At 37.7% G+C, this 26,444-nt stretch overlaps 1 protein-coding gene across 8 annotated transcripts in view; it reads right to left on the bottom strand.

The window, feature by feature from the left end:
* Window positions 1-26,444, bottom strand: part of KIAA1328 (KIAA1328 ortholog) — a 335,798-nt gene that overhangs the window by 34,727 nt on the left and 274,627 nt on the right. For 7 of the 8 annotated variants that reach the window (XM_026496213.4, XM_026496212.4, XM_026496217.4 and 4 more), the window contains 2 exons: window positions 26,254-26,435; window positions 10,039-10,147 (listed from right to left, as the gene is read on the bottom strand). In XM_026496213.4, the coding sequence (XP_026351998.4) occupies window positions 10,039-10,147; window positions 26,254-26,435 (291 nt within the window). The remainder of the gene's footprint in view (window positions 1-10,038; window positions 10,148-26,253; window positions 26,436-26,444) is intronic. The other variant, XM_057313119.1, reaches the window with a different exon arrangement.

Raw genomic sequence — 26,444 nt, forward strand, 5'->3', positions numbered from 1 at the left:
GCCATGAACTGGAAAATTGAAAAGGAAACAGTTACTTTGTGATCATTGGAATGTCTGTTATGTGCCAGGTCCTGCTCTAGGACAGGGATATAGAAATGAATATAATAAAAGAAATCCTTGCCCTGGGGCACCTGGGTGGCTGGGTCCACTGAGCATTCAACTGTTCATTTCGGCTTAGGTTGTGGTCTCAGGGTTGTGAGTGCGAGCCCCCACTATGGCTCCCTGCTCAGTGGGGAGTCTGCTTCTCTCCTTCTCCCTCTGCTCTTCTCCTACCCCCGCTCTCTCTCTCAAACAAATAAATAAAGTTTAAATAAAGAAAAAAAATTCTCATGAAGTTTACATTCTCGGCACAGGAGAGGGGAAGAAGCGGAGATTAAATAAAACACATTAGCAAATTATATGGTGTATTAGAAGATGATAACTACTATGAAGAAGGATAAAGCAGAGGAGGAGGAAAGAGGTAGAAAACATTAAGAATGATTTCCTTAGGAGTCTTTCCCTTGTTACTCAGAGGATGACGGCACCATACGGCTTTCATAGAGAAGACTGCCATCAACTCTATGTTTTAGTGGTTAGACCCAACTTCAACAATTTAGATCGAAAAGAGGAACGCTTCGAGGGCTTCTTAGCCATTTTTGTCAGTGTAGGCTTACTGGTGGGCTCTGGTAATACCCTGGGGACGGGATGACAATGGCTGTAGAAAGTGGCTAACGGAAAGAAGAGTCCCGGGGGTGGGCTGGGGGCAGAAGGAAGAAAGGGAGAACAGAACCTCAGTGTGCCAGAGCAGGGGCTTCCAAATTTTAAGACCAAGTACAGCAGAGTCAACTGGGAAAATAAAAACCACACATTCCTGGGTGGTTGGGGCCCACTCCGGGCAGTTTCGACTCAATTAATCTGGGTGAGGCCTAGAAATAGATACTTTTAAAGAGATTCTGAAGTGATTCCAATGTTCAGATAGATTTGCAACAACTGCTCTGAAGGGAATTAAACCTTTTCAAAAGCTTTTTACAAGGGGTTAATTGTGGGAGGAAATCCATGATCAGTAACGTCACTGAGGGCTAAGTGACTCTAGAAACAGAAGTTCTAAGAACACAACATTAAATCCTAACTCAATCACTAGCCAAGAATTTTACTCCCTCCCCTCCTTTTTTTTAGAAGAAAAACAAATGGAAGAAACATCTCAAGACATTGAAAGAACGTGCGAATGGTGCACAGGGAAAATACTCTGAATGCAGGGTATTCACATCTGCTGTTAAGCCACATTTCTGCAGAGCACTGTAACTCAGTACATTTGGCAGAGGGGCTAATATCATTTATATATATTGTTCTAGGTGCCTAAACAAGTCTTGTTGCCCAGAGCACAGAGAAAGGAGTGAATGCTGACAGAGTGCACACTATTGCCCAGCACCAAATTAAGGGCTTTGCTTACCTAAATTTAATACTCTGAGCAAATTTTCAAGGTAGTTGTTAATATTCTTATTTTTACCCGAGGGGTCATGCTTAGAGAGGTAAAGTAAAAGGCATGTTTGCAAACATGTTTACATGGTGAAAATGAAAAAATACAACCCTGTTGCCGACTTCTGGGATGAACCTAATCCTATTCCTACCCTTTTGTCAGGGAACACACAGAGAGTTTGGAATTACAATAGCAGGGTCCAAATCCTAGCTCCTTATTGCTTGTGTGATCTTGGGAAGTTCTACAATGACAACTACTATTGAGCGACATACTGGGACTGTGCTAAGTACTTTATGTAAACTATCTTGCTTAATCATCGTGACAGGCCTATGAGGAGATATTATTATCCCCATTCTATAGATTAAATTAAATGATTTGTTCAAAACCACATAGCTAGCATTCAAACCTAGGCCTATAAACCCAGGTGTTTTAATTACTACACCTGGGCTCTTGGCTGTTCTATAATTGCCTCATTGAGCTTTACTTTCTCATGATTGTGAGGATTACGTTAGGCAACATATATAAAAGAATTTTAGAAAAGCACTGAACTGCCTAGAACACTAGGTGACACTCAACAAATGTTTCTTAACATTGAAGTTCAGGGAATTTGGTGACCTTGGACCAAATGAGCGACTCTAAAACAGCAGTTCATGAGGCTAAACACTGTGAAATGATAACGGGAACTGGCAATGCTGAACAGATGTCACCAATCATACCATTTTTCAGCGTTCAGTACCCTGGAGAAGACACACCAAGGAAGCATAATCCTCACCTATTGCTGGCTCGACAAAGAAAGAACATATTTATGTCATATGTTCCAAGGTGAACCTTAGGCTTTTTGGAGGTACTTGGAATTGTAGAGTAAAAAATTTTGAAATGGGTTTACCTACTATTAATATGTGCCCTTTGTTTTTAAGTATTGTTTTAAAAATTATGTAGGTAATCACTGCAGAATATTTGGAAAATATAGAAAACTGTGAAAAACGAAGGCGCTCTTATAACCCTTACACCCAGAACTTAGAATTCCTGAAGCCAGGACCAGAATTCTAAGTGACTAGTAAATATCAGCTATTTTAATGTATATTTTCTCTATGTGGTATGTTTTTTCTAGGGGAAGAATGTCTTGACAAGCTTCCTCAAGCTGAATTCACTTCTTGGAATTATGCAGTCTCTTTATTATTTCTACCTAGCCTATTTGTTTCTGTTTTTTAAACTTATACACTGTATAACAGTGTGTGCCAGAGGAATGGATTATATTAATGGCTTTTAACAGTGGGAATTACAGTAACAACACAATATCATGGCTTAATTAAAAGCAACATCTTTTCATCAAACACATAAGAATTTCCATGTGTTCAACTGTTCTTGGCAGTAATGCACCTACTGGCAGGGAATTTCAAATTATCAACTCAATTTAAACAAAACCCCTTTTGAATGGCCGGGCTTTTCATCCTTCTGATTGAAGATGGAAGACAGAGAGGCACATTATACTTCATGTTTTCTTTTACATATTCAACACATTCTTCCCTGAAGTTTTCAGACTATTACCTTTTTACTGTCATCATTTTATGTGCATCATTTCATTAGGCTTTGTTTTTATTTTATTTACAATATACTCAAAATGGAAAGGTTACAGTAAGTGCTACTCTGATTGTGTGTGGTGTGCAAACTACCTCCTCTAAACCAGGGACAGCATATTTACATGATTTTTCCTTCTACGTAATCTAAATGGTTACTGGCAAATTGAGATGAGAAACTAAACAATGCTTGAACTGCCCAGGCACTAAAGCCTTGGTTTATGACCCACAAAGAACGAAGAGGGACAAATGCAGAAATGTTTGTCCCTCTTCACAGCACAGCAAATGACCAATATGCCAGTTCAAGCACTTTAAAGGTTATATCACCATATCTGGAGCTGGAAGCAACTGGATTTTCATGTCAAGTTATTTAAGGGGAAAATAAAGATAAAAAACCCCACTTTAAAAAAATTAAAATTTTATATATTTAAAGTATACAACACGATTTTTTGGAAGAGTTATTCAATATTAGGAAATTATTAATGATATACATATACATAGTAAAATTATTACTACAATCGAACTAACATATTCATCTCTTCATATAGTTAACATTGTGTGTGTGTGTGTGTGTTGTAAGAACACTTCAAATCTATTCTTTTAGCAAATTTCCGATATTTAATACAGTATTAACTGTAGCCATCCTGCTGTACATTAGATTTCTAGACCTATTTGTCCTACATACTGCAACTTTGTTCCCTTTGACCACTATTTCCTCATTTCCTCCACCTTCCCACCCCTGGCCACCACCATTCTCCTCTCTGCTTCTATGCTTCAAACTTTATAGGTTCCACAAATAAGTGAGATCATGCAGTATTTCTGTGTCTGGTTTACTTCATTTAGTATAATGTCCCCCAGGTTAATCCATATTGTCACAAATGGCAGATCTCCTTTTTAAAGGCTGAATACTATTCCAAAGTCCATTCATCCACTGATGGGACATTTAGGTTGTTTCCATATCTTGGCTACTGTGAAAAATGTTGCAATGAACATGGGAGCACAGATATCTCTTTGTGGTATTGGCTGTATTTCCTTCAAGTATATACCCAGAAGAAGGATTGCTGAATCATATAGTAGTTCTATTTTTGATTTTTTGAGGAAGCTCCATACTGTTTTCCACAATAGCTGTGCCAATTTACATTCTACCAATGGAGCACAAGGTTCCCTTTTCTCTACATCCTCACCATTATGTACTTGTTATATTCTATCTTTTTGAAAATAGCCATCCTAACAGGTGTGAGGTAATATCTCATTGTGGTTTTGATGTGCATTTCCCCAATGATGTTGAGCATCTTTTCATATATCTGTTGGCAATTTGTATGTCTTCTTTGAAAAGTTCAGCCCCCTAGTCAACAAAAAGTCTTAACAAAATAAAGAAGAAAATTTCTTCAGCACAATAAAGGCCATTTATAAAAAGCCACAGCTAACATCATAATCAATGGGGAAAAATTGAAGGCTTTTCCTCTGTGATCTGGTACAGGGCAATGAGGCTTGCTCTTGTCACTTCTATTACACAAAGTACTAGAAGTGCAAGCAACAGCAATGAGTCAAGAAAAAGAAATAAAAGCCATTCGAATAGTTAAGGAAGAACTAAAATTATCTCTGCAAATGATATGATTCTATATGTAGATGACCTTACAGACTCCAGCCCCAAAACAACAACAGAAACCCTGTCAGAACTAATAAACAAATTCAGTAAAGTTCCAGGATACAAAATCAATGTACAAAAATCAGTTGAGTCTCTTTACACCAACAATGATCTAAATCAAAAAGGAAATCAAGAAAAAATTCCATTATAATAGCATCAAAAAGAATAAAATACTTGGGACTAAATTTAATCAAGGCAATGAAAGATTTGTACACTGAAAACTATAAAACATTGATGAAAATAATTGAAGAAGACACAAATAAATGGAAAGATATCCCATCTCCATGGATTGGAAGAATTAATATTGTTAAAATATCCATACTACCCAAAGTGATGTATGGATTCAATGCAATTCCTACCAAAATTCCAAAGGCATTTTTCACAGAAATAGAAAAAACAATCTCAAAATTCATATAGAACCACAAGGACTCTAAATAGCTAAAATCTTGAGAAAAAAGAACAATGTTGGAGGTATCACACTTCTGGATTTCAAATTATATTACAAAGCTATAGTGATCAAAACAGTATGGTACTGTCCATAAGAATAGAGACACAAGCCAATGGAACATAATCAAGAATCCAGAAATAAACCAAAGCATAGATGATCAATGAATTTTCAACAAGGGTGCCAAGAATATACAATCGGGAAAGGGAAGTCTCACCAATAAATGGTGCTGGGAAAGCTGGATATTCACATGCAAAGCAATGAGACTGGACTCTTATCTTTCATGATATAAATGAAAACCTTGAGAATGGATTAAAGACTTAAATATAAGACCTGGAATTGTAAAATTCCTAGAAGAAAATAGGAAAAAAGTTCCTTGGCCCTGGCCTTTGAAATTACTTTTTGGATATGATACCAAAAGCGCAAGCAACAAAAGCAAAAGTAAACAAATGGGACTGTATCAAACTGTAAAGGAAATGACCATAAACTGAAAGAAAAAATTTATAAACTATATATCTGACAAGACGTTAATATCCAAAATATATAAGGAATTCTTACAACTCAATAGCAACAAAACAAAACCAGTCTGAATAAAAAATGGGCAGGGGACCTGAATAGACAGACATTCTTCCAAAGACATAGAAAAAAAACAGTTTTCAAGACAGAGAGAAGTTTAAGTTCTAGACTGCAGGGTACTTGGATCCTTCCAGCCTGTGTAATGTGTAATGTGGTCCCAGTTTTCCAATATTCTGAGCCTGGTCCTTCAGTCTCAACCTCAACGGACAGAAAGTCTCCGCCAGCTTCAAATCAGCTGGGCACAAATAGTTGTCTGCGAGCATTACAGTGCACAAGCAAGTGCACTATGGAGAGCTCATCAAGCTGTAAACGTACAGAAATTTTTCATGATAATTAAGCATATAGTTTGACAGCAAAGGACCACAGTCTTAAAAAAACGAACAAATTATTTTTTAAGCTATTTTTTTAAAAGCCCCCAAATAAGCTATTACATCTTTGAAAATACATACTTAAATATTTTCTTACCTCCTTCAACAAAAAGCAAGCTCCACAAAATCACCCCTCTCCAACATATATAAAAAACAAATAAAACAAAAGAAAACAAAAACTTTCAACTCTGGGGGCTCCTGGGTTTGACTCTTGATTTCTGCTTGGGTCACAGATCAAACCCCTCGTTGGGGGGTGGAGTCTGCTTGGGATTCTCTCCCTCTGCCCCTCCACCATGCATTCACATGCATGCTTCTCTAAAATAGGTAAATAATCTTAAAAAAAAAAAAAAAAAAGCAAAGCCTGTGGTAAAAAACCTTTTTGAAAAAAAACCTAGAGTACAGAAGTGAGGAGTACTTCCTAGAAAAAGGCCAACTATAGCTCCAGTTCCCAAAATTCAGTAATTGGGCATGCTTTGGTGAGATCTGCTTTTCTTTCTTCACATCTCTCTGTCTCTCTCTCTATCTCTCTGTCACACACACACACACACACACACACACACACACACACAGGGCAAGAATACCAGCCTTAACTCTTATGCATCAGGGGACAACAGAGAGAAGAAGCCGTAGTAACATTTTACTTCAGGGACTCAAGAACATAATTCTGCTGCTGCTGGCCTGGTATTTGCCTGTTTATCAGTTTGGAACAATTACCACTGAGCTGTCATATGACTGGGAGATAGAAACTTCACTGGTACTTTAAAAAGTGACACGATTTCTGTTTCACTGAACAATCCCAGAAGATCCTGTCTTCATTTTAATAGAAAATGTATTAGATCTCCATACCCAGATAGAAATAGATACCCACATATAAAGGATATACAGCTGTAATATGCTTTTTCTCCCCAAATTTGAAATAAAAGATTTGAAAATCCAAAGCTACATTAATGCAAATATCGGTCTGTTGCAAGTATACTTTTTGATTAAATTGGCATACATCAAGTACAATTAGAAAGGTTATTTATAACGAAGAAATACATAATTCTGCATCTTAATGGGGATGACAATTACAGCTGATGGTTGCTAATTAACATTACTTCTTTCGCTTTGGGCGTCAGATATTTCCTGTATGATCTTTACTGCTGGCAATGGACATACGTAATCCTGGAAGGTACCAAAGGGTTAATTATCAGTAACAGTTGTGCTCCTAACAAATTAATTGGTAACCTACCAGCTCTGGTTTCACCCTGGAAACCACAGGATGCAGCAGAATCTGTCAACTCTGACCTAGTGTCACAGCAGGAGAAGTGTTTGTTCAACTTTCTGATCGAAGGTGTACCTACCCACCAGGTGTTCAGAATGACAGGGAGAAAAGCCCCAGGTGAAGTGGGTTTGGGAGGTGTTGCCTGTTCCAGCCAAGCAGAAATGCATGGCGCTGTATGGTTCGGTAGCACCACCCTCTTGTGCCAACATGACCACTGTGCTTACTCTCTTGGGCAGCTCAGGGGTGTGTGATCAACGCTGGAGGCCAGAAGTGAATGAAGAGAAAGAAGCACCAGAGCTCTCAGCACAGAAAACTATAAAGCCCTCTTTGCTTGCGCTGTAAATTACGTATTTTGTTAGCATGAGAAAGATGAATATTTCTACATATAAAGGTGCCCAGCTAAAATCAGGATAAGTGATATTAATGTCCTATGGTCAGTATTATTGAACCTCCAAAGCAATAAACTTTATGAGTCAATAAATATTACATTTGCAACATAGTTAACATTCCTTTACTGTCTCTAGCACTTATTACACATTGTAACCGCAAGTCTACAATACATTATTCATATTTGGGGTGTCACCAAGTGATGGATTGCTGCAGGAGAGGCTGTCCTTTAAATAAATCAACAAATAAAAATGCAAATGTTAACATTTTCAGCCACAACTTTTCCCATCTTGAACGGGGAATGAAAATTTCACATTATATTGACAGGCAGCAGAGAGAACAATTAACAACCCACATTGTGATGAGAAAGATGACTTTGCCACGCCTGGTTTTATCACCTGCACGTGGGACAATATAGGACTCTTCTAGGTGTTAGTGCTTTTCAGAGAACAAAGGAAAAGCTGTTTCCCACCAGCATCTGTCCCACCCCCATCCTCTTTTGCAAGTTTGGAAAAATCTTGGAATATAGGGTGGGGAGGCTTTTACTCTTGTTGTCAGTACCTTCAAAGGTTTGTTGGGATAAGAATAAACAAAGTTTTGCCTTAAGCATTAAGAGTTTGCATGTAACTGAAAGGCAGTCTATAAAAAAATGCCTTTTCTATACTTTGAAATAAAAATAATTCAAATAATCCTGATTCTGAAATCTGGAAAGCAACCACTGTGCCCTCCTGGTAACTGATTTTCATAGTACTGAATCTTTTTTTTCAACTCTGCACTTTGTATAACAGACCTATAGTATGCCATCATGCGCTTTCTAAGGATGAAATCCAGTGTGTTACACATTGCTTTATTTAGCCAAGTACTCATTATTTATGAAACCTCTGAGAATCTATATTTGGCTGATTTGCAGTATTAAGAACTAACAGATACAGAATCCCTTTTTTAACGTCCGTAAATATGAGCCTTCACAGCAATTTTAACCTGGGCTTGTAAAACTGTACAAAGTTGATATGGTCCACTCACAAAATGTGTGCTGAGAATGTTCTACAAAACTCTTACTGGGGAAACATTTTATTCTTTTTCATGCTTCTCTCTAAACTGAAATGCAATCATCAAAAACACATTAAAGTAGCGTTAAAGATCTCACTTTACTCTTCAATAGGAAAATTCACAAGATTGAAAATCCAGATCATTTCTCCTCTTTACCTTAACTTCTCCAGAGGAAGCCCTCAAGGTGACTGGGATGGATCCTCTTTGAGCACAAGCATTCAGCCACAATGCTGAGTGGTCCAAGGAGGGAGCCCCCCTCAACATTTCAGAATGACAGCTCAATGTGGGTACTTGGAAAATGCTAATAAGGGCAGCATTAAAAATAAAAGAAAGGAGTAATGGACAAAGAATGTGGTAAACTAGTTAAATTTTCTTTTGATTGTGGGTCACCTTCAAAATAAGGAGGTTGTCATTGTCAACTATTACAGTTTTTAAGATAATGGGCTTTGGAGTCTGAAACGTTAGTTCCACCTCTTACTAGCTATGTGACTTTAGGCAAGTCACTCAATCTCTTAGTTTCCTAATCTTGGAAATGAGGATGATAGTAGTACCACTTACAGTCCATACAAAGGGTGGTGCCTAATAGATGGCAGTCATTATTGTCCTCTGTGTTAGAATTATTTTGCAAAAGTTCTCTATAATTAAAATTAAGTCTTAAAATCTACATTCATCTGATAAAATGCTGGGAATTTACAATCACATTCCTAAGGAAGCCGAAACTAAGCCCATTTGGTGTTGCTGTTTATATATTCAGCCTTAAATGCATAATAGGGGGTGGCTTATTGGATGTGAAAAAATTTTAATGATGTATTTCTTTTCCTGACTTCAGAAAAGCCTGATCACATTCTTAACTCTTCAGATGTCTCTGGTATCAGTAAATGTTGACAGTTCTTTAAAAACAAAGCCCACTATAATTTTCAGTATCAATTACTTCAGTTAGTTAAACTTAAAGTCCAAGTGTATAACAATTCTATGACAAATTGGGAAAGGCCTGCTGCTAAGCGCATTTTCTGATGAAAGACAGGATTAGCTTTGTGTTTCTCTGGAAATCCTTGCCAATTACCAGTTTCAGTTAAGGCGGGGCATGTGTAAAGGAAAGGGCTCCGTGAGATCAACCTGGCCAAATCTAGACGCTTCCAAATAAGGTCCCTCTCTTGAGTAACAGCTATTAAGAACTGTCAAGACTTTTCCACTCCTTATTAAATGACTCCCTGCCCCCCAAAGGCTCTCCTCTAAAGTATGTTAAACCAGAGTCCCTGAGGCTTACCGGGAAGCCTCAGGCTGCAGTGCAGATGAGTTTGCGATTACAAGTTCCTTTTGGCTTCCTGTTGTCATTGGAGATGTGGACGCATCTTTTCTAACTCCTGCCACTGTTCCTGTATGAATGATAAAAGGAATTAATTTGGGCATTCAATAAAAGGAAATGGAAAAGTCCATTCTGAGCAATATATTAGACATTCCAAAATCCCTAAGCTTTAAAAGCAAGCTATTTTTTTTCCCTCTGAAATGAAACAATGGCAGATGGAAAACTCAGTGGGTTGTTTTGATTTTGTAAACATTAGAGATCCACAGTATCTTGTTTAAAAAAAGTACCTCTGTGCAATAACAGACTGGCTACTGATTTTGTTTTTAAACCTGACGGCCTGTCATCTTCCTGCTGATTCGAGTTTACTGTGAAAATACCCAAGATTTAATTTTGCTCCCTTTAACCATTCTAAGAAAAGATCTTTCTGCTCTTTGAGTCCAGCACTTTGTACCTCCAAACCCCCCAGTTAAATTGCTCTTACTCCTTAAACTTTCAAGGCAGACATATGTCTTGAATGTTTCTTTCCAAGAACGGCACACTGGGCCGAAACAAGTGTCTGACTGGAAGAGGTGCTCACCTAACCATTCCAGGGCTGATTTGTTCTCTGTTCCTTTCTGACAAGCAATGTTCACGTAATAATTATTTTTCCCCTCTGGAGTACTAAATAAGATGGCATGGACAGAAAGATTTTTTGTTTTTGTTTGTTTTCTAATTATTGTTATTGTTTCTAATAACAATAATCTAATCTACTCCTTCTCCTTTTCCTTCTTAATATTATTTTCCAAACAACACAAAACATCCCTGTCTTTTTCTTAGAAGACCGTAAGAATCTCAGCCACAATTTTCTTCTGGTTCCTCCGAAATTATTGCCCAGGCTGGTTAAAGAAATGATTTGGGAAAATTTACTCTTTGACGAAAGTGTAACTATTCAAATAACATGAAGACAGCTTTGGTGTGTTGGGAATACCAGACCCTCAAATGCCAAGAATACAGTATTCTAATTCTGGGAATGGCACCCTTTTTCCGTGTTACCAGAGAAAATCAGGCCCAGAGAAAGCAAGAGTCTCCTATGTACAGAGATTAGCATCAAAATAGTCACCATGATCCTTGGTATTTAAAAGCTACACTCAATACTGACTGTTCTCTCAGTCCTCTTCGTCTACACAAACCTGTGGGACCCTGAACCTAAACCAGGATATTTTTATACTAGACAGAAACCCCATCAGTACCTACAGTGCATCAGTCTGTCAGTAAATATTTACCAAGTACCTAAGGATGGGAAGGACTGGTGCCAGGATTAAGCTCAGAGTTAGTTTAGGGGAGGGTAAAGAAGATGGGAGAGTAAGAACATGAGATACTCTGAGCAATCTGGTAAAGAATCATAAATAACCCAAGCAGTATAAGGTGACAACGGCTAACAGATACACTATGCTCAGTATGTGCCTGGTACTGTTCTAGGCCTCTGCCATACACCATTTATCTTTTTATAAAACAGCTTCATTGCAATTTGAATACCATAAAATTTAACCATCTTAAGCATACAGTTTGAGAAATAGTAGTAAATTTATACAGCTTATGAAAGCATGGACACAACCCAGTTTTAAAAATATTTGTCATGGATGAGGCACCGGGGTGGCTCAGTCAGTTGAGCGTCAGACTCTTGGTTTCTGCTCAGGTCACAATCTCAGGGTTGTGAGATCGAGCCTTGCATAGGGCTCTGTGCTCAGCGAGGAGTCTGCATGCAATCCTTTCCCTCACCCTCTGCCCCTGCCCCCATGTGCATGCTCTCTCTCTCAAATAAATAATTAAAAAAAATTATCATGGGATGGACTTATTTCTTTTTACAATCTGGTTTTAGAATATTTCCTCACTCTTCAAAGTTCCCTCATGCCCATTTGTGGCCAGCCCCATCTCTGTCTGTTTTGTTCCTATCCTCCTCTAGCTCTCTCTAATTTTGCTATTTCTAGAAATTAGTTATATTTATCCTCATGAAAACCCTTTGCAATAGATAATATTTTTACAACTCATTTACAGATAGACAAAATAAGCCATAGGGGATTTACATGGCCTGCCCAAGCCATAAAGCTAGTAAGTGATGGGGCCAATACTCATGTCCAGATAATCTGATTCCCGAGTTTTACCATTAGGCTACTCCCCCATAATAAACAGTACAAAAAGTCTGAGGAATTAAGAAGTGGGAGAGATGACGTATGGCTGTAGGATTAAGGAAGATTTGATGCAGGAGGTGGTATTTTGATAGGAAGGAATAAGGAGCATGGAATTAGCAAAAGCATTAAATTAAAAACCTTGAGGTTTTTTGTATTTAATTTAATGTATTCAGGAAATATTTATTGAGCATCATTATGTCCTCATACCTTGCTAATTACTTTAAATCACTTTACATGCATTATCTCATTATTCCTTCCAACAGTCCTTAACTTATATTATTGTCCTCATTTTATAGATAAGGAAGTGGAAACTGTGAAAGGTCAAGCAGCATGTCCAATATCACATAGCTAGTAAGAACAAGGCTGGGTTTTGACTTTGTATTGCAAACTAATCTTAAACATTGTGCTAGTTGGCCTCAAAAATAAAGCACAGCAGCAACGAACACAATTACAGAAAAAAACCTGAACTGGTCGTTGGAGAGATTGCTTCTGTGGCAGAACTTGGGATAGAGTGGGACAGAGAGATCGGAGGCAGGTAAAGCAGCTCACTACTACTACAACTATCTGGGTAGAGTCCTGGGTGGTGTGAGGGGAAATTAAAATGTGCAAACAGGAGTAGAAACAACTGAGAGGGGTTTGTGGGTAAGGTGAGGGAAGAAGAAATGCCTGGTAGTGAAAGAACATAATTATCTCTGCAATCACTATTACAGAAGACCTGAACATTAGTCTTATTTATTCTGTTTTGATACTTCTATTAAAAGTCTAGCTGAGATAACTGACATTTGATAGGGACAATCTAAAGAAGGAATTTTATCAGAGGGTCCAGGGACTCCTATGGAATCCATGGATATACTTCATGAATGTGTGACTCCCTCAACATTGCAGGCACAATGATGTGTGTATACGTTCCCATTCACTCTTTAAGGAAAGGGGCCATAGCTTTCATCAAATTCTAAAAAGGTACGAGATCCCCCAAAAAGTTTAGAATGATTGGTCTAAGACATAGGACAAGTTCATTCCTTTTTCTTAATTCTTTAAGTGCTATTCCTTATTAAGTTTCTGGAAAGCTATGTATCAGCTTTTAATTATATTCATTCCTTCTACAAAATTTGATTTCATATTAAGTATACCAACAATTACATACAGTTATGCATATTCATAAAACTACATATCTATTTACACACACACACAAAGACAACATACGCATTTTAAAAATAAAAGTGCATGTGGTGCCTGGGTGGCTCAGTTGGTTAAGCGTCTGACTCTTGGTTTCAGCTCAGCTAATGATCTCAGGGTTGTGGGTGGTGTCAGGCTCCCTGCTCAGTGGGGAGTGTGCTCAAGATTCTCTCTCTCTCCCTCTCCTCCTATCCCCCCTTCCCCTGCTCATGCACTCTCTCTCTGAAATAAATAAATTTTTAAAAAATAAATAAGTAAAAATAAAAGTGCTGATAAGAATATTATCCATTAGGGTGATAGGTTGTATAAATATGTTTGAATATATTTATGTAAATATACACATACATATATTTTTGCATACAAAGATGAAACTGAACATAATGGAGCATATCCTGTTTACATAGACCTGGGTCTATGTCTGCCCATCCATCAGTCAACATCTCATGACAACATAACTTCTTAGAGTTCAACGTTTAGGAAAACTCTGTTTCTGGGCCCTTTGTTTTATTTCGCATTTTAAAGGCATTCAGTTACATTATACATGCAGTTTAAAGAATAAGTGATAAAGAAAATACCAGTATAACACTTTTGCAGATCAAGAAATGAAGTAGTGGCAGCAATGCCCTTTGGAAGCATCAAGTCCATCCCTGATCACAGCCTCTTATTTCCTCCAGGAACCAGCTACTATTCTCATAACCATTCCCTTTCTATTCTTTATAGTTCTACCATTTATGAATGCATCCCAAAACTGTGACTTAGTTTTGCTGCTTTTGCACTTTATAAAAATAGAAATATACTATAAATATTCTTTTGAAGACTTCTTTTGCTCAATATTATGTCCATGAGATTTATCTGTGTTGATGATTTATGTAGCTACAGGTTGTTTTCTTTGCTACATAGGATCCCACTGGATACATTTATGATTTTCTATCCATTCTATTGATGGATATTTAGAGTATTTCTGGTTTGGGGCTATTATGAAGAACACTTGCTGTGGCAGAGGCTGCCAGTTATTCACCAAAATTCCCTTTGTCTGGAGCACCGGCTAGATTATATTTCCCAGTCCCCCTGATAATTAGGTGTGGTCAAGTGGAAAACTAGTGGATGTTATATGTGCCATTTCAGACCTATCCTATAAAAACCTTCCACATGTACTCTATACCTTCCTCCTTCTTGCTGACCTGTTATAACGGCCAACAGCTTCCTATATAGGGCCACTTAGTAAATATACTAGGCTTTGTGGGCTACCGAACTTCCGTTGCAGCTGTTCAACTCTGTGGTTGTAGCATGAAAGCATCTACAGACAATACATAAAAAATGGAAATCACTGTATTCTAATAAAACTTTATTTATGAAAACAAGTAGCAGGCCAGATTTGGCCATGAACAAAGTTTACTAACCTCTGTGTTATTGTAATACTCAAGGTGATCTTGGAAGAAACTTCTTGCTCCTTAAGCCGTTGATATTTTTTTCTATTTGTTACCCACAGTTTAGCCTACCCAACTAAATATAGCTGCTATGAACATATTTGAAAGTTAATTATTGTGTGTATGAGATTCTCTTTAGTATATATACTTAGAAATGGAATCTCTTGGATATGGGGTATTTGTTCTTTATCTTCAATAAATAATGCAAAACTGTTTTCCAAAGTGGTTGTATAAATATACACTCTGATCAGCAGACAAGCATTCCTGGTGCTTTAGTCTTGCTAACATAAGAATGAAAATGAAAACACATTCTATCATAATTTGTGGGAGGCAGCTAAAGCAATGCTTAGAGAGAAACTTATGGTTTTACATACTTATATTAGAAAAGAAGAAAGATTTAAAATCATTGATCTCAGTTTTCAATTTAAGAAGCTAGGGAAAAAAGAGCTAATTAAACCCAAATTAGTACAAGGTAAATAATAAAAATGAGAACAAGAATCAATGGAATAGAAAACAAGCACATAATAGACAAAAATCAACAAAAAGAAAAGGCTGGGTTTTTTTCTTAAAAAAAAAACAGTAAAATTGATTATCCCCTTGCAAAGCTGATCAAGAGAGAAAATTAAAAATTACCAGTATCAGGAATGAAAGAGGGACATCACTACAGATATTAAGGCCATTAAAGAAAAGGCAGGTTATGAACAATTTTACGCCAATAAAGTCAACAACTTGGATGAAATGAGCAAATCACATGAAAAGCAAAATTTAGCAAAACTGAACACAAAAGGAAATGACAAATATGAATAGTCCGGTATCTGTTAAAAAAAAATAAAATCCAAAATAAGAAAACCCACCCACACACATACCATCACTATCAACACTAACAACAAAAGCAACAACTCCAAGCCAGATGTTTCAATGGCGGATTCTATAAAACATGTTAAGGAAGAAATAATACCAATCTTACATGAACTCTTTCAGAAAACAGAGGAGAGAAAAAATACTACCTCACTTATTTTTTAAAAATTGTGGTAAAATACACATTTACCATTTTAACCATTTTAATGAGTACGATTTGTTGGTATTAGGTACATTCACAATGTTGTGCAACCATCACACTATCTAGTTCCAGACCTTTTTCATCACTTCAGACAAAAACCCTGTAACAATTAAGCAGTCATTCTCCATTTTCCCCTCCTAAGTCCCTGGTGACCATAAATCTGCTTTGTCTATTCTGGATATTTCATATGAATAGAATCATACAACATGTGGCCTTTTGTGTCTTGCTTCTTTCAATTACCATAATTTTTTCTTTTCTGTTTTAATTTTAAGTAGACTCCATCCCAGCAGGAGTCCAAGGTGGGGCTTGAGATCAGGATCCTGAGATCAAGAGTCAGACATTAACTGACTGAGCCACCCATGTGCCCCAGCATAATGCTTTCAAAGTTCATTTATGCTGTAGCACATATCAGAACTTCCTTCCTTCTTATGGCTAAATTATATTCCATTGTATGGATATACTGCATTTTGTTTATCCATTCATCTGTTGATGGGCATTTTGGTCATTCCCACCTTTTGGGTATTGTGAATAGAGCTGCTATGAATATTTGCATACAAAATTTGTTTAAACACCTGTTGTCAATTATTTTGTATATACACTTCTGAGTACAATTGATGGGTCATATGGTAATTCTATGTTTAACTTACTGAAGAATTACCAAACCGTTTTCCATAGTGGCTCTATTATTTTAAATTCCCACCGACAATGTATGAGGGTTCTGATTTCTAGACATCCTCACCACCTTGTTATTTTCCATTTTTTAAATTATAATAATCATGTGGGTGTGGAGCAGTGTCTCACTGTGGTTTTGATTTGGATTTCCCTAATAATTAGTGATGTTGCACATTTTTTCATATGCTTATTAGCCATTTGAATATCTTCTTAAGAGAAATATCTGTTCAAGCCCTTTGCCCAGGTTTTAATTGAGTTGTTTGTCTTTGTTATTGAGTTGTAAAAGTTCCTTATATATCCCGGATACTAGACCCATTGGAGATATAGGGTGTGCAAATTTTTATCCCATTTTGTGGAGCACCTTTACATTCTATAGATAGTGTTCTTTGACAGAAAAAATTTTTTCATTAAGTCCAATTTACCTATTTTTTCTTTGGTTGCTTGTGCTCTTGGTGTCATATCCAAGAGGCCACTGTCTAATATATGAACATGAAGATTTACACTGATGTTTTTACTTAAGAGTTTTATAGTTTTCATTGTTAGCTCTTTGATTAATTTTGAGTTAATTTTTGTGTATGGCATGAGGTACATAAATGAAGAATCCAACTTCATTTTTTTGCATGTGGATATCCAGTTGTCCCAGCACCATTTGTTGAATACACTATCCGTTTGTTTAATTGTCTTGGCACCCCTGTTGAAAATCAATTGGCCAGAGATGTATGGGTTTATTTCTGGATTCTCAATTCTATTCTGTTGATCTCTCTCTTTATTTGTATCTAACCTCATGCCAGGTATAGGTATAACCTCAGTATAGTTTTTTTTTTTTTTTTAAAGATTTTATTTATTTATTCGACAGAGATAGAGACAGCCAGCGAGAGAGGGAACACAAGCAGGGGGAGTGGGAGAGGGAGAAGCAGGCTCATAGCGAAGGAGCCTGACGTGGGGCTCGATCCCAGAACGCTGGGATCACGCCCTGAGCCGAAGGCAGATGCTTAACCGCTGTGCCACCCAGGGGCCCCAAACTCAGTATAGTTTTGATTACTAAAGATTTGTAGTAAATTTTGAAGATAGGAAGTATGATTGACTTCAACGTTGCTTCTCTTTTTCAAGATTATGTTGACTATTTGGGGACACTTGTAATTGTGCATGAATTCTGGAATTGGTTTTTCCATTTCTGCAAAAGTGATATTGGGAGTTTGACAGAGACTGCATTCAATCTGTAGATCACTTAGGGGGTGAAGTACTGACATCTTAACAATATTAAGTCCTTAAATCCATGAACACAAAATGTCTTTCTGCTTATTTAGGTCTTCTTTGATTTGTTTCAGCAATGTTTTGTACTGTTCACTGTACAAATCTTAAACTCTTGGTTAAATTTATTGCTAGGTATTTTATGGGTTTGATGTTATTATAAATGGAAATTTTTTAAAATTTCCTTTTCAGTAGTTCATTACTAGTATATAGAAATGCAAGCATTTTTGAGTATTGAATTTTATCCTGCCACTTGGCTGAATTCATTTGTTAGCTCTAAGAGATTTTTGTGCATCCTCTAGGATTTTCTATATATAAAATCATACGGTCTGCTTAAACAGTTTAACTTTTTCCTTTCTAATGTGGATATGTTTTATTTCTTTTTCTTCTCTAACTGCTCTGGCTAGAACTTCCAGCACAAGGTTGAATAGAAGTGGCAAAAGCAGGGATACTTGTCTTGTTCCAGATCTCAGGGGGTAAGCTTTCCGTCTTTTACAACTGAATATGACGTTAGCTGTGGGTTTTTCATATACGCTCTTTACCATGTTAGGAAGTTTCCTTCTATTACCACTTTATTACCATGATTGTTTTTATCATGAAAGAGTGTTGGATTTTGTCAAATTTTTTTTGTGTGTCAGGTTGATGTTCTTTTTCCCCCATCATTCTTTTTTTTTTTTTTTTAAAGTAGGCTCCACGCCCAATGTGGGTCTTGAACTCATGACCCTGAGATCAATAGCTGCATGCTCTACTGACAAAGTCAGCCAGGCGTTCTTCCCCTTCATTCTATTGATATGTGGTATATTGCACTCATTGGTTTTTGTATGTTGAACTACCTTTGCATTCCTGGGCTAAATCCCACTTTGTATGTAATTCTTTTAATATGCTGCTGCATTCAGTTTTATTAGTATTTTATTGAGGAGATTTTCATCTATATTCATGGTGATATTGGTGTGTAGTTTTCCTGTGATGTCTTTGTCTGGCTCTGGCATCAGAGTAATGCCTGAAATGAGTGAAGACGTGTTTCTTCTTCTATTTTTTTGGAAGAGTTCCAGAAGGATTCGTGTTACTTCTTTAAATATTTGGTGGAATTTACCAGTGAAGCCATCTGCTTCAAGTCCTGGGCTTGTCTTTTTTGGGAGGTTTTTGATTGCTGACTTAATCACTTTACTTGTTTGGGTCTATTCAGATTTCCTATCCTTCTTGAGTCAGTTTTGGTAGTTTATGTGTTTTTTAGGAATTTGTCCATTTCATATTTGGTTGTCTAATTTGTTGGCTTTGATGTTTCTATTGTTTGTCTCAACTATTACTTTTTTACTTCAGGCAGCAGTGGTGTGTTCATTTGGTTTTTAATGTTTGCAAGCAATGTCCTACATGTAGTTGCTTCTCTGTCCCGAGAAAGGTCATGTTTAAAGAAAAATCCCGTGTCAATCCTTTAGGAAATAGGTGAAAAGAGACAAACACAATTCCTTGAGAACAAGATCTATTCTGCTTCCTCTGGGACCAGGTGCTCATACCTGGAACTCAGGATGCCATCTTCAAGAATGCTGCCATGCTGGGGATGGGGATGGGACAAGGCTAACTTAAAATTCCACTAAGTTCTCCGACCATGTTTCAGTGGACTTTTTGTTGGCTAAGCATTTGCTTGATTTTTTATTAATCTTTCACTATCTTTCAGAGTTCTCATAAGGCTGATTCTGTCAGTTTTGCCAGTATTTTCAGTATTTCGGGGAGCCGAGGGGGGGGAGGGCTCTGGAAGTCTCTACTCTGCCATTTTTGCTGACATCCTCTTGACTTATTTATGACACAGCGTAACTCTGTTACCAAACTCTGACAAGGTCATTACCAAAGAAAGGTATTACACACCAGTATCTCCCAATCAGTGTAATTCATCAAATTAACAGAAGAAAGAAGAAAATGCATGGTCATCTCAATAGGTACACAAAAAAGACTTGATGAAATTTAACACTTACCTATGATAAAGACTCAGCAAAATGAGGAGGGAACTTTCTTAACCTGATAAAGAACATTTACAAAAAAAAAAAAAAAAAAAACTACAGCTAAAATCATACTAAATGGTGGTAGACTGCTTTCCCTATGAGATCAGGACCTCCTTATGGAAGTTCACTTTTACCATTTTATTCTACATTGTAATAGAAGTCCTAGGCAGTATAATGAGATAAGAAAAAGAAATAAAAAGCATAAAGACTGGGAAAAAATTAGTTGTTATGGACTGAACTGTGCTCTCCCACCCTGCCCAAATTCATGTGTTGAAGTCCTAAACTTCAGTACACCTCAGAATGTGACTGTATTTGGAGATAGGATCTTTAAAGATGTTATTAAGGCTAAATGAGGTCATATAGGTGGCCTTTAATCTGATATGATCCTTTGTCCTTAAAAGAAGAGAGAGACAGGGGGCACCTGAGTGGCTCAGTCAGTTAAGCGGCAGAGTCTCAATTTTGGCTCGGGTCAGGATCTCTCAGTCATTAGATTGATCCCCGCATCAGGCTCTGAATTCAGTGCAGAGTCTGCTTCAGATTCTCCCTCCCTCTTCCCTCCAGCTCATACTCTCTCTCTCTCTCAAATAAATAAAATAAATAAAAGCTTAAAAAAAAAAAAGGGAGAGAGACACACCAGGAATGTACGCTCATAGCGAAAAGGCCATTTGAGGATACAGAAGGCAGAAATGTGCAAACCCAGAAAGGAACTCTGTCCCGAGAAAGGTCATGTTTAAGAAAAATCCTGTGTTAGGGGCGCCTGGGTGGCACAGCGGTTAAGCGTCTGCCTTCAGCTCAGGGCGTGATCCCGGCGTTCTGGGATCGAGCCCCACATCAGGCTCCTCCGCTATGAGCCTGCTTCTTCCTCTCCCACTCCCCCTGCTTGTGTTCCCTCTCTCACTGGCTGTCTCTATCTCTGTCAAATAAATAAATAAAATCTTAAAAAAAAAAAAGAAAAAAAAAAAGAAAAATCCTGTGTTAGACTAGAAAGGAACATGAGTGAGCTTTCATGAAGAATGGAAAGGTACTATATCTTAATTGTATGGGTATATACAACTGTCAAAGTTTATCAAACTGAATTTGAGACCTATGCAGTTTTACTGTATGTAAATTAAATCTCAATCAAAATAAAAGAAAAATTTAAAAACCCTACAGTTTTCTTGATTCTCAAGGCAGTGCTGTTTTTAAGACCACACTCTACTAATATCTCTTTGACACTGCCAATCAATCACCATAAGGACTTTGAAAGGACAAGCATATATATTTCTTTTTTTTTTTTTTAAAGATTTTATTTATTTATTTATTTGACAGAGATAGAGACAGCCAGCGAGAGAGGGAACACAAGCAGGGGGAGTGGGAGAGGAAGAAGCAGGCTCATAGTAGAAGAGCCCGATGTGGGGCTCGATCCCATAACGCCGGGATCACGCCCTGAGCTGAAGGCAGACGCTCAATGACTACGCCACCCAGGCGCCCCAGCATATATATTTCTTAATCACCATAGGTCCTGAGGTCAAAAGGTCTAACTGATTAGATCTTTATAGCTGGGAAATGGGGTAACAACACAGAAAGAAAAATCTATCTATCTATCTATCTATCTATCTATCTATCTATCTATCTATCATGGATCGTGTTATACTAATTCATTCAACAAATACATAATGAGTACCTACATGTTAAGCAATGTTCTTATGGGGATGCAACAGTAAAATACAGAGTGTTCATATTCTAGTGGGAGAAGATACAAAATACAAAAAAAGTAAATTATATAGTATTTTGAGATACTTCTATTGTAGAGAATGGGAAATGTCGAGCTTCTGGTTTAAGTGACAATATTTCATATACAGCAACTTCAACTCTTAATGCTGGTCTCTTGCATTTGAACTCCTTTTTAAAAGGGACTGAGCAGGACAATTTAACCTACATGTCTGGGTTTATTCATAGCCCTATACTATGGTTGTCTTCTGTGTTCTGTTGATAAAGGCATCAATTTTTAACAAATCTTTTAGCTCAGACTTCTGGGAATCAGAAGTAATATCTTGTGAGACCTTTTCTAATGATTAAACATAAAATAATGATGATGATGTTAATAATAAAAGAAACATAAATAAGTGTTCTCTAGAGGCAAAGCAGACATGGCTTCTGAACTTTGGCTACCCCAACTTGTTTATTTCTTTAACTGCATCACCTATATTACCCCACCATGGACAACAAAGAACATTCACATCATTGCAAGCACAGGCTTATTTAGAGGAACAACTAGGAGCTTCAAGGATTATTTCTCATTTCAGATGAGTCTATAATAATCTTCTTCCAATAAAAGAAAAATGTGTTTGGGAGCCCCTCAGGTGCCTTCAACCAGTGATAGCTGCTGTATATTATATAGTCTAAAAAAGCCCAAAGACAAAATGGAGGGCATGGTCAATACCATCAGTTAAATCCAAATTACTTTAGGTTCAGCCTCTCTTGAAGTTTTAAGAAGACTCAGAGATCTATGAAGAAGGAACAAACAGGCATAGCTCTAAATGTAGTAGGGGGCTTTGGGATGCCTTTATAGCCTCACTTAGAAATGGGCAATGCCAAGCCCTGAGGTCTAACATTTCGATCCTGGAACATGTCTGCTCAGTGGTCTCACAGCTTCTGCTAGCCTGTCAGCATCACACACAAAAAAATGCCCTCAGCTTCGAAGGCTCTTATGAAAGGGAATCAGTGATTGATAAGAAAAGGGCAGTTCAAGGCAAGCTGGGAGAGGAAAAACAAACAAACAAACAAACAAACAAACACCCCTGAGTAGGGAGGTGTTTGGAATGAACAGTGTCTGTTTTCAGATTTGTGCCTTTGGCTTAAAAGTTCTTTTTTTTTTTTTTTTTAATATTTTATTTATTTATTCGACAGAGACAGAGACAGCCAGCGAGAGAGGGAACACAGGCAGGGGGAGTGGGAGAGGAAGAAGCAGGCTCATAGCGGAGGAGCCTGATGTGGGGCTCGATCCCAGAACGCTGGGATCACGCCCTGAGCCGAAGGCAGACGCTTAACCGCTGTGCCACCCAGGCGCCCTGGCTTAAAAGTTCTTGACTCAAGTTTAGATTTTCCTAGGTAATATCTCCTTGTTACACATAGCTCAATAAAGGCAACTAAAATAGACTATTCCAAGCATTGATGATTGAAAAACAATTTATATTTTAAGTATAATTCTAACAATACTGTACACATTGTTGTGATTCCAAGGTTGCTTCTTGAGACAAGAGTCAGGTCTTTCTTTATATATTTAGTATCAATAAAGTTGACAGAATGGTGAGGAGAACAGAAAAGGTAGAGGAATAAGAGACTGATAATAAAGATTAATGGTCCTGCAGTAAACATCCCATGTGGTACTTAATGATTAAAGACAACAAAAGAAACAAAGAAGAAAAGTATGTTAAAAATTTTAGACACACTAAAGAAAGGAAAGCAATTAAGGAGACACTAAACCAAGCAGTGTGACTGAGGCAATTAGTGCTGGGTCACTGGCCTTATGATAAACAGGGTGTCCAAACCTCTTGCAGCACACTTGTACCCATCTCCCATCTGGCTGCATGCCACCATACATGCCGATGCTCTGTTCTGTAATCTGTGCATACCAGCTCTGCAATGAGCAGAATAACTCAGAGGGGCAACTTCAGCTCCTCGATCATCAGGTATACAGTAATTTGGCAATGGCTCCATATCAGAATAAAAGAAGAGAAAAATACACGACTATCCTTTTTTTCTTTCTTTTTTTTGGGGGGGCGGGGAGTGTGAGTGCGTTGAACGGGACAGGGAGGGGCAGAGGGAGAAGCAGAGAGAGAATCTTAAGCAGACTCCATGCTCAGGTTAGAGCTCAACGTGGGGCTCAATCTCATGACGCTGAGATCATGACCTGAGCTGACATCAAGAGTTGGACACTTAACTGACTGAGCCACCCAGGCACCCCTTACATGACAATCTTTCTTATAAGTAGAAAGAAAAAAGTTAATTCCTGTGAACATCTTAAAACAAAACTCTCTTAAAAAAAAAAATGAGAAAGTTTCTACTTTTTTTCCACTGCAACACTACAACCTTTCCCCACCAAAAAAAAAAAAAAAAAAAAAAAGAAAAAGAAAAAGGAAAAAAGCTAATGAAAAAAATAAAACCGTGAGTGAAAACTGTTCCTGAAACTTTGCGGAATTTAACAGCTTTGTCTTGGTTAAATTGATTGGTATAGCAACATTATAAAATGACTATTAGGATTCATTGTGCACAACAGAAAGTGCTGAAATGTCAGCAGACTATACAGCAAAAAGTAATGGGTTCTGAACCCCTGTTAGTCAAAAATGATTTTGTTTCAAATTAGAAATTGATTTTTTTTGGACACAAGCCCTTTCCAGGCTTATAGCTTCCATAGCTGGGCCCGGGAGAGATTAACCTCCAGCACTGTAAGGGCTGGGCTGATGGTACCTTTCTCAAAGTGCCTTTTCAACTGCAGCCTTCTGATGTGGCTGTGGTCTTAACCAATAACACAAGTCATTTGTCCCTTTGCTATTACACTCTATTTTTCTCATTTTGCCATTTTATTTTAGTGCTGGCACACAACACAAATTTGTTGACAAGTGAACAGAAAACTATGTTAAGACTTGCAGTGTAACCACCACACACACCAGCTTTGATTGGTTCTCTATTCTCCAAAGTGCAATGACTAAGAAGAGAATACAAGTTTCCCATCTCTCAAGGACTCACAGAGAAAATTAAGAAGAGTCTATCTCAGAGATGAAGTCCCCTCAATCTCATTTTTGTTTCTACAAAGACAAAAGTTGTTCTAAGTTGTCCTGATGCAATGGAGGTCTGTAGAACTTCTGCCTTATGTCAAATAAAATGTACTTGCTTTTTAAGATGTGGATGCTTTCTCTTCTGAATCTTGGACTAATTATCATCTCTCAATTATTTGGAAGAAGACTAAACAATTTCTAGATTAATCATAGTTAAAACCAAAAATCATGACAAAGGCAGCAGGTAATGGGAGTATGGTATACAAGATCTTCTAACAAAACTCTGCCCAGTTTTCAAGCAAATACACGTAAGAGTGCTAGATTATGAAAAGTTGGATGCTTAATACCAGAGGTGGGCAGGTGCCAGCCCAGTAAAAAAAAAGAGGTAAATATGTGGATGGAACCAGAGTGTATTATGCAGAGTGAAATAAGTCAGCCAGAGAAAGGCAAATACCATATGATCTCACTCGTGTATGGAATTTAAGAAAGAAAACAGACAAACATATGGGGTAGGGGGGAAAGAGAGAGGTAAACAAGCTATAAGTGGCCCTTAAGGAGAGAGAACAAAAGGGGCTGATGGAGGGAGGTGGGTGGGGGATGGGCTAGATCGGTGATGGGCATTAAAGAGGGCACTTGTGATGAGCACTGGGTGTTGTATGGAAGTGGTGAATCACTGAATTCTACTCCAGAAACCAATACTGCACTGTACGTTAACTACCTAAAATTTAAATTAAAAAAAAAAAAGAAGGAAGTCAGGGTTAATGGTTGTAAGCAGGTAAGACAGATATCTGGGGAAGAGGTGTGAGCAGAGGGGCTCCAAGGCTTTTTGCGGTCCTTTCTTGCCTGTAATCTCTCTGTACAATGAAGTTCAGTCCTGCTGCATTCTGCTGTGAAGTCCCTCCCTTGATAATTTCAGGAGAGGTGAAGCCATAAGCCAGTCCAGAAACAATCAGGAAATACAATTAAATTTTGACCACTTCACTCAACATTTCACACAGTTATTTTATAATTGATTTCTTTTAAAATATCTGTGACATCTGGGTACCTAGCTGGCTCAGTTGGTGGAGTGTGCGACTCGATCTCGAGGTCGTGAGTTTGGGCTCCATGTTGGGTGTAGAGATTACTTAAAAATAAAATCTTAAAAAAAAAAATCTGCGACATCTAAAGTAAGAAGAATCACTGGCAATTAAAAGACTGCTAGGCAATATATGCTTCAGACTTACAAAGTTTTGTTTTAGCCACAATGTAGAATTGTCTATGACCTCTCCTTCACGCTTCCCATATTTCTAGTTAATTGAGAATTAACTATATTTGTTAGAGTTTACTCTCCCAGCAGAAATTTACATTTAATTTCACGTCCCCTTTATTCACTTTAAACATTATTTTATGCCTATAACCATACTTACCGTTAAATCAGCCTTACAGTTTGCCACTTACAAAGAGGGACAAATCCGTTTCTTACAAGAGTATTCTAAGAGAAAGGCTGATGCAATTCAGTGATCTAGCTGATGTGCCACCTGTGGCCTTGCAGACACATGTCAGTTGGTTAATATACTTAACTCTTGTTCAGGGTTGTAGAAATCATCTGGAGTTCACAGCTAGCACCCACCAGCAACTACTGGCCCCGGAACAGCTTCTCCTTTTGCTACTTGTAGATACTAAGCTTACCTCTTTGGGGTCGATATGTATCTTTCTTTTGACATGTCCATAGGGTATCATCTTCTGTATGTGATTGAAACCCAACTGTCTTCTTCTCCCTTCTAGTCTCACCACTGTTAGTGGACTCTTGGTACTTTCTGATGGATGATGATGCTCCTAGCAGCCAGCCATCACATTTTGACTTCAATAAACTGAAAAGA

This window comes from Ursus arctos, unplaced genomic scaffold (genome assembly GCF_023065955.2).
Source record: "Ursus arctos isolate Adak ecotype North America unplaced genomic scaffold, UrsArc2.0 scaffold_17, whole genome shotgun sequence".
In the NCBI taxonomy this organism is placed as follows: Eukaryota; Metazoa; Chordata; class Mammalia; order Carnivora; family Ursidae; genus Ursus; species Ursus arctos.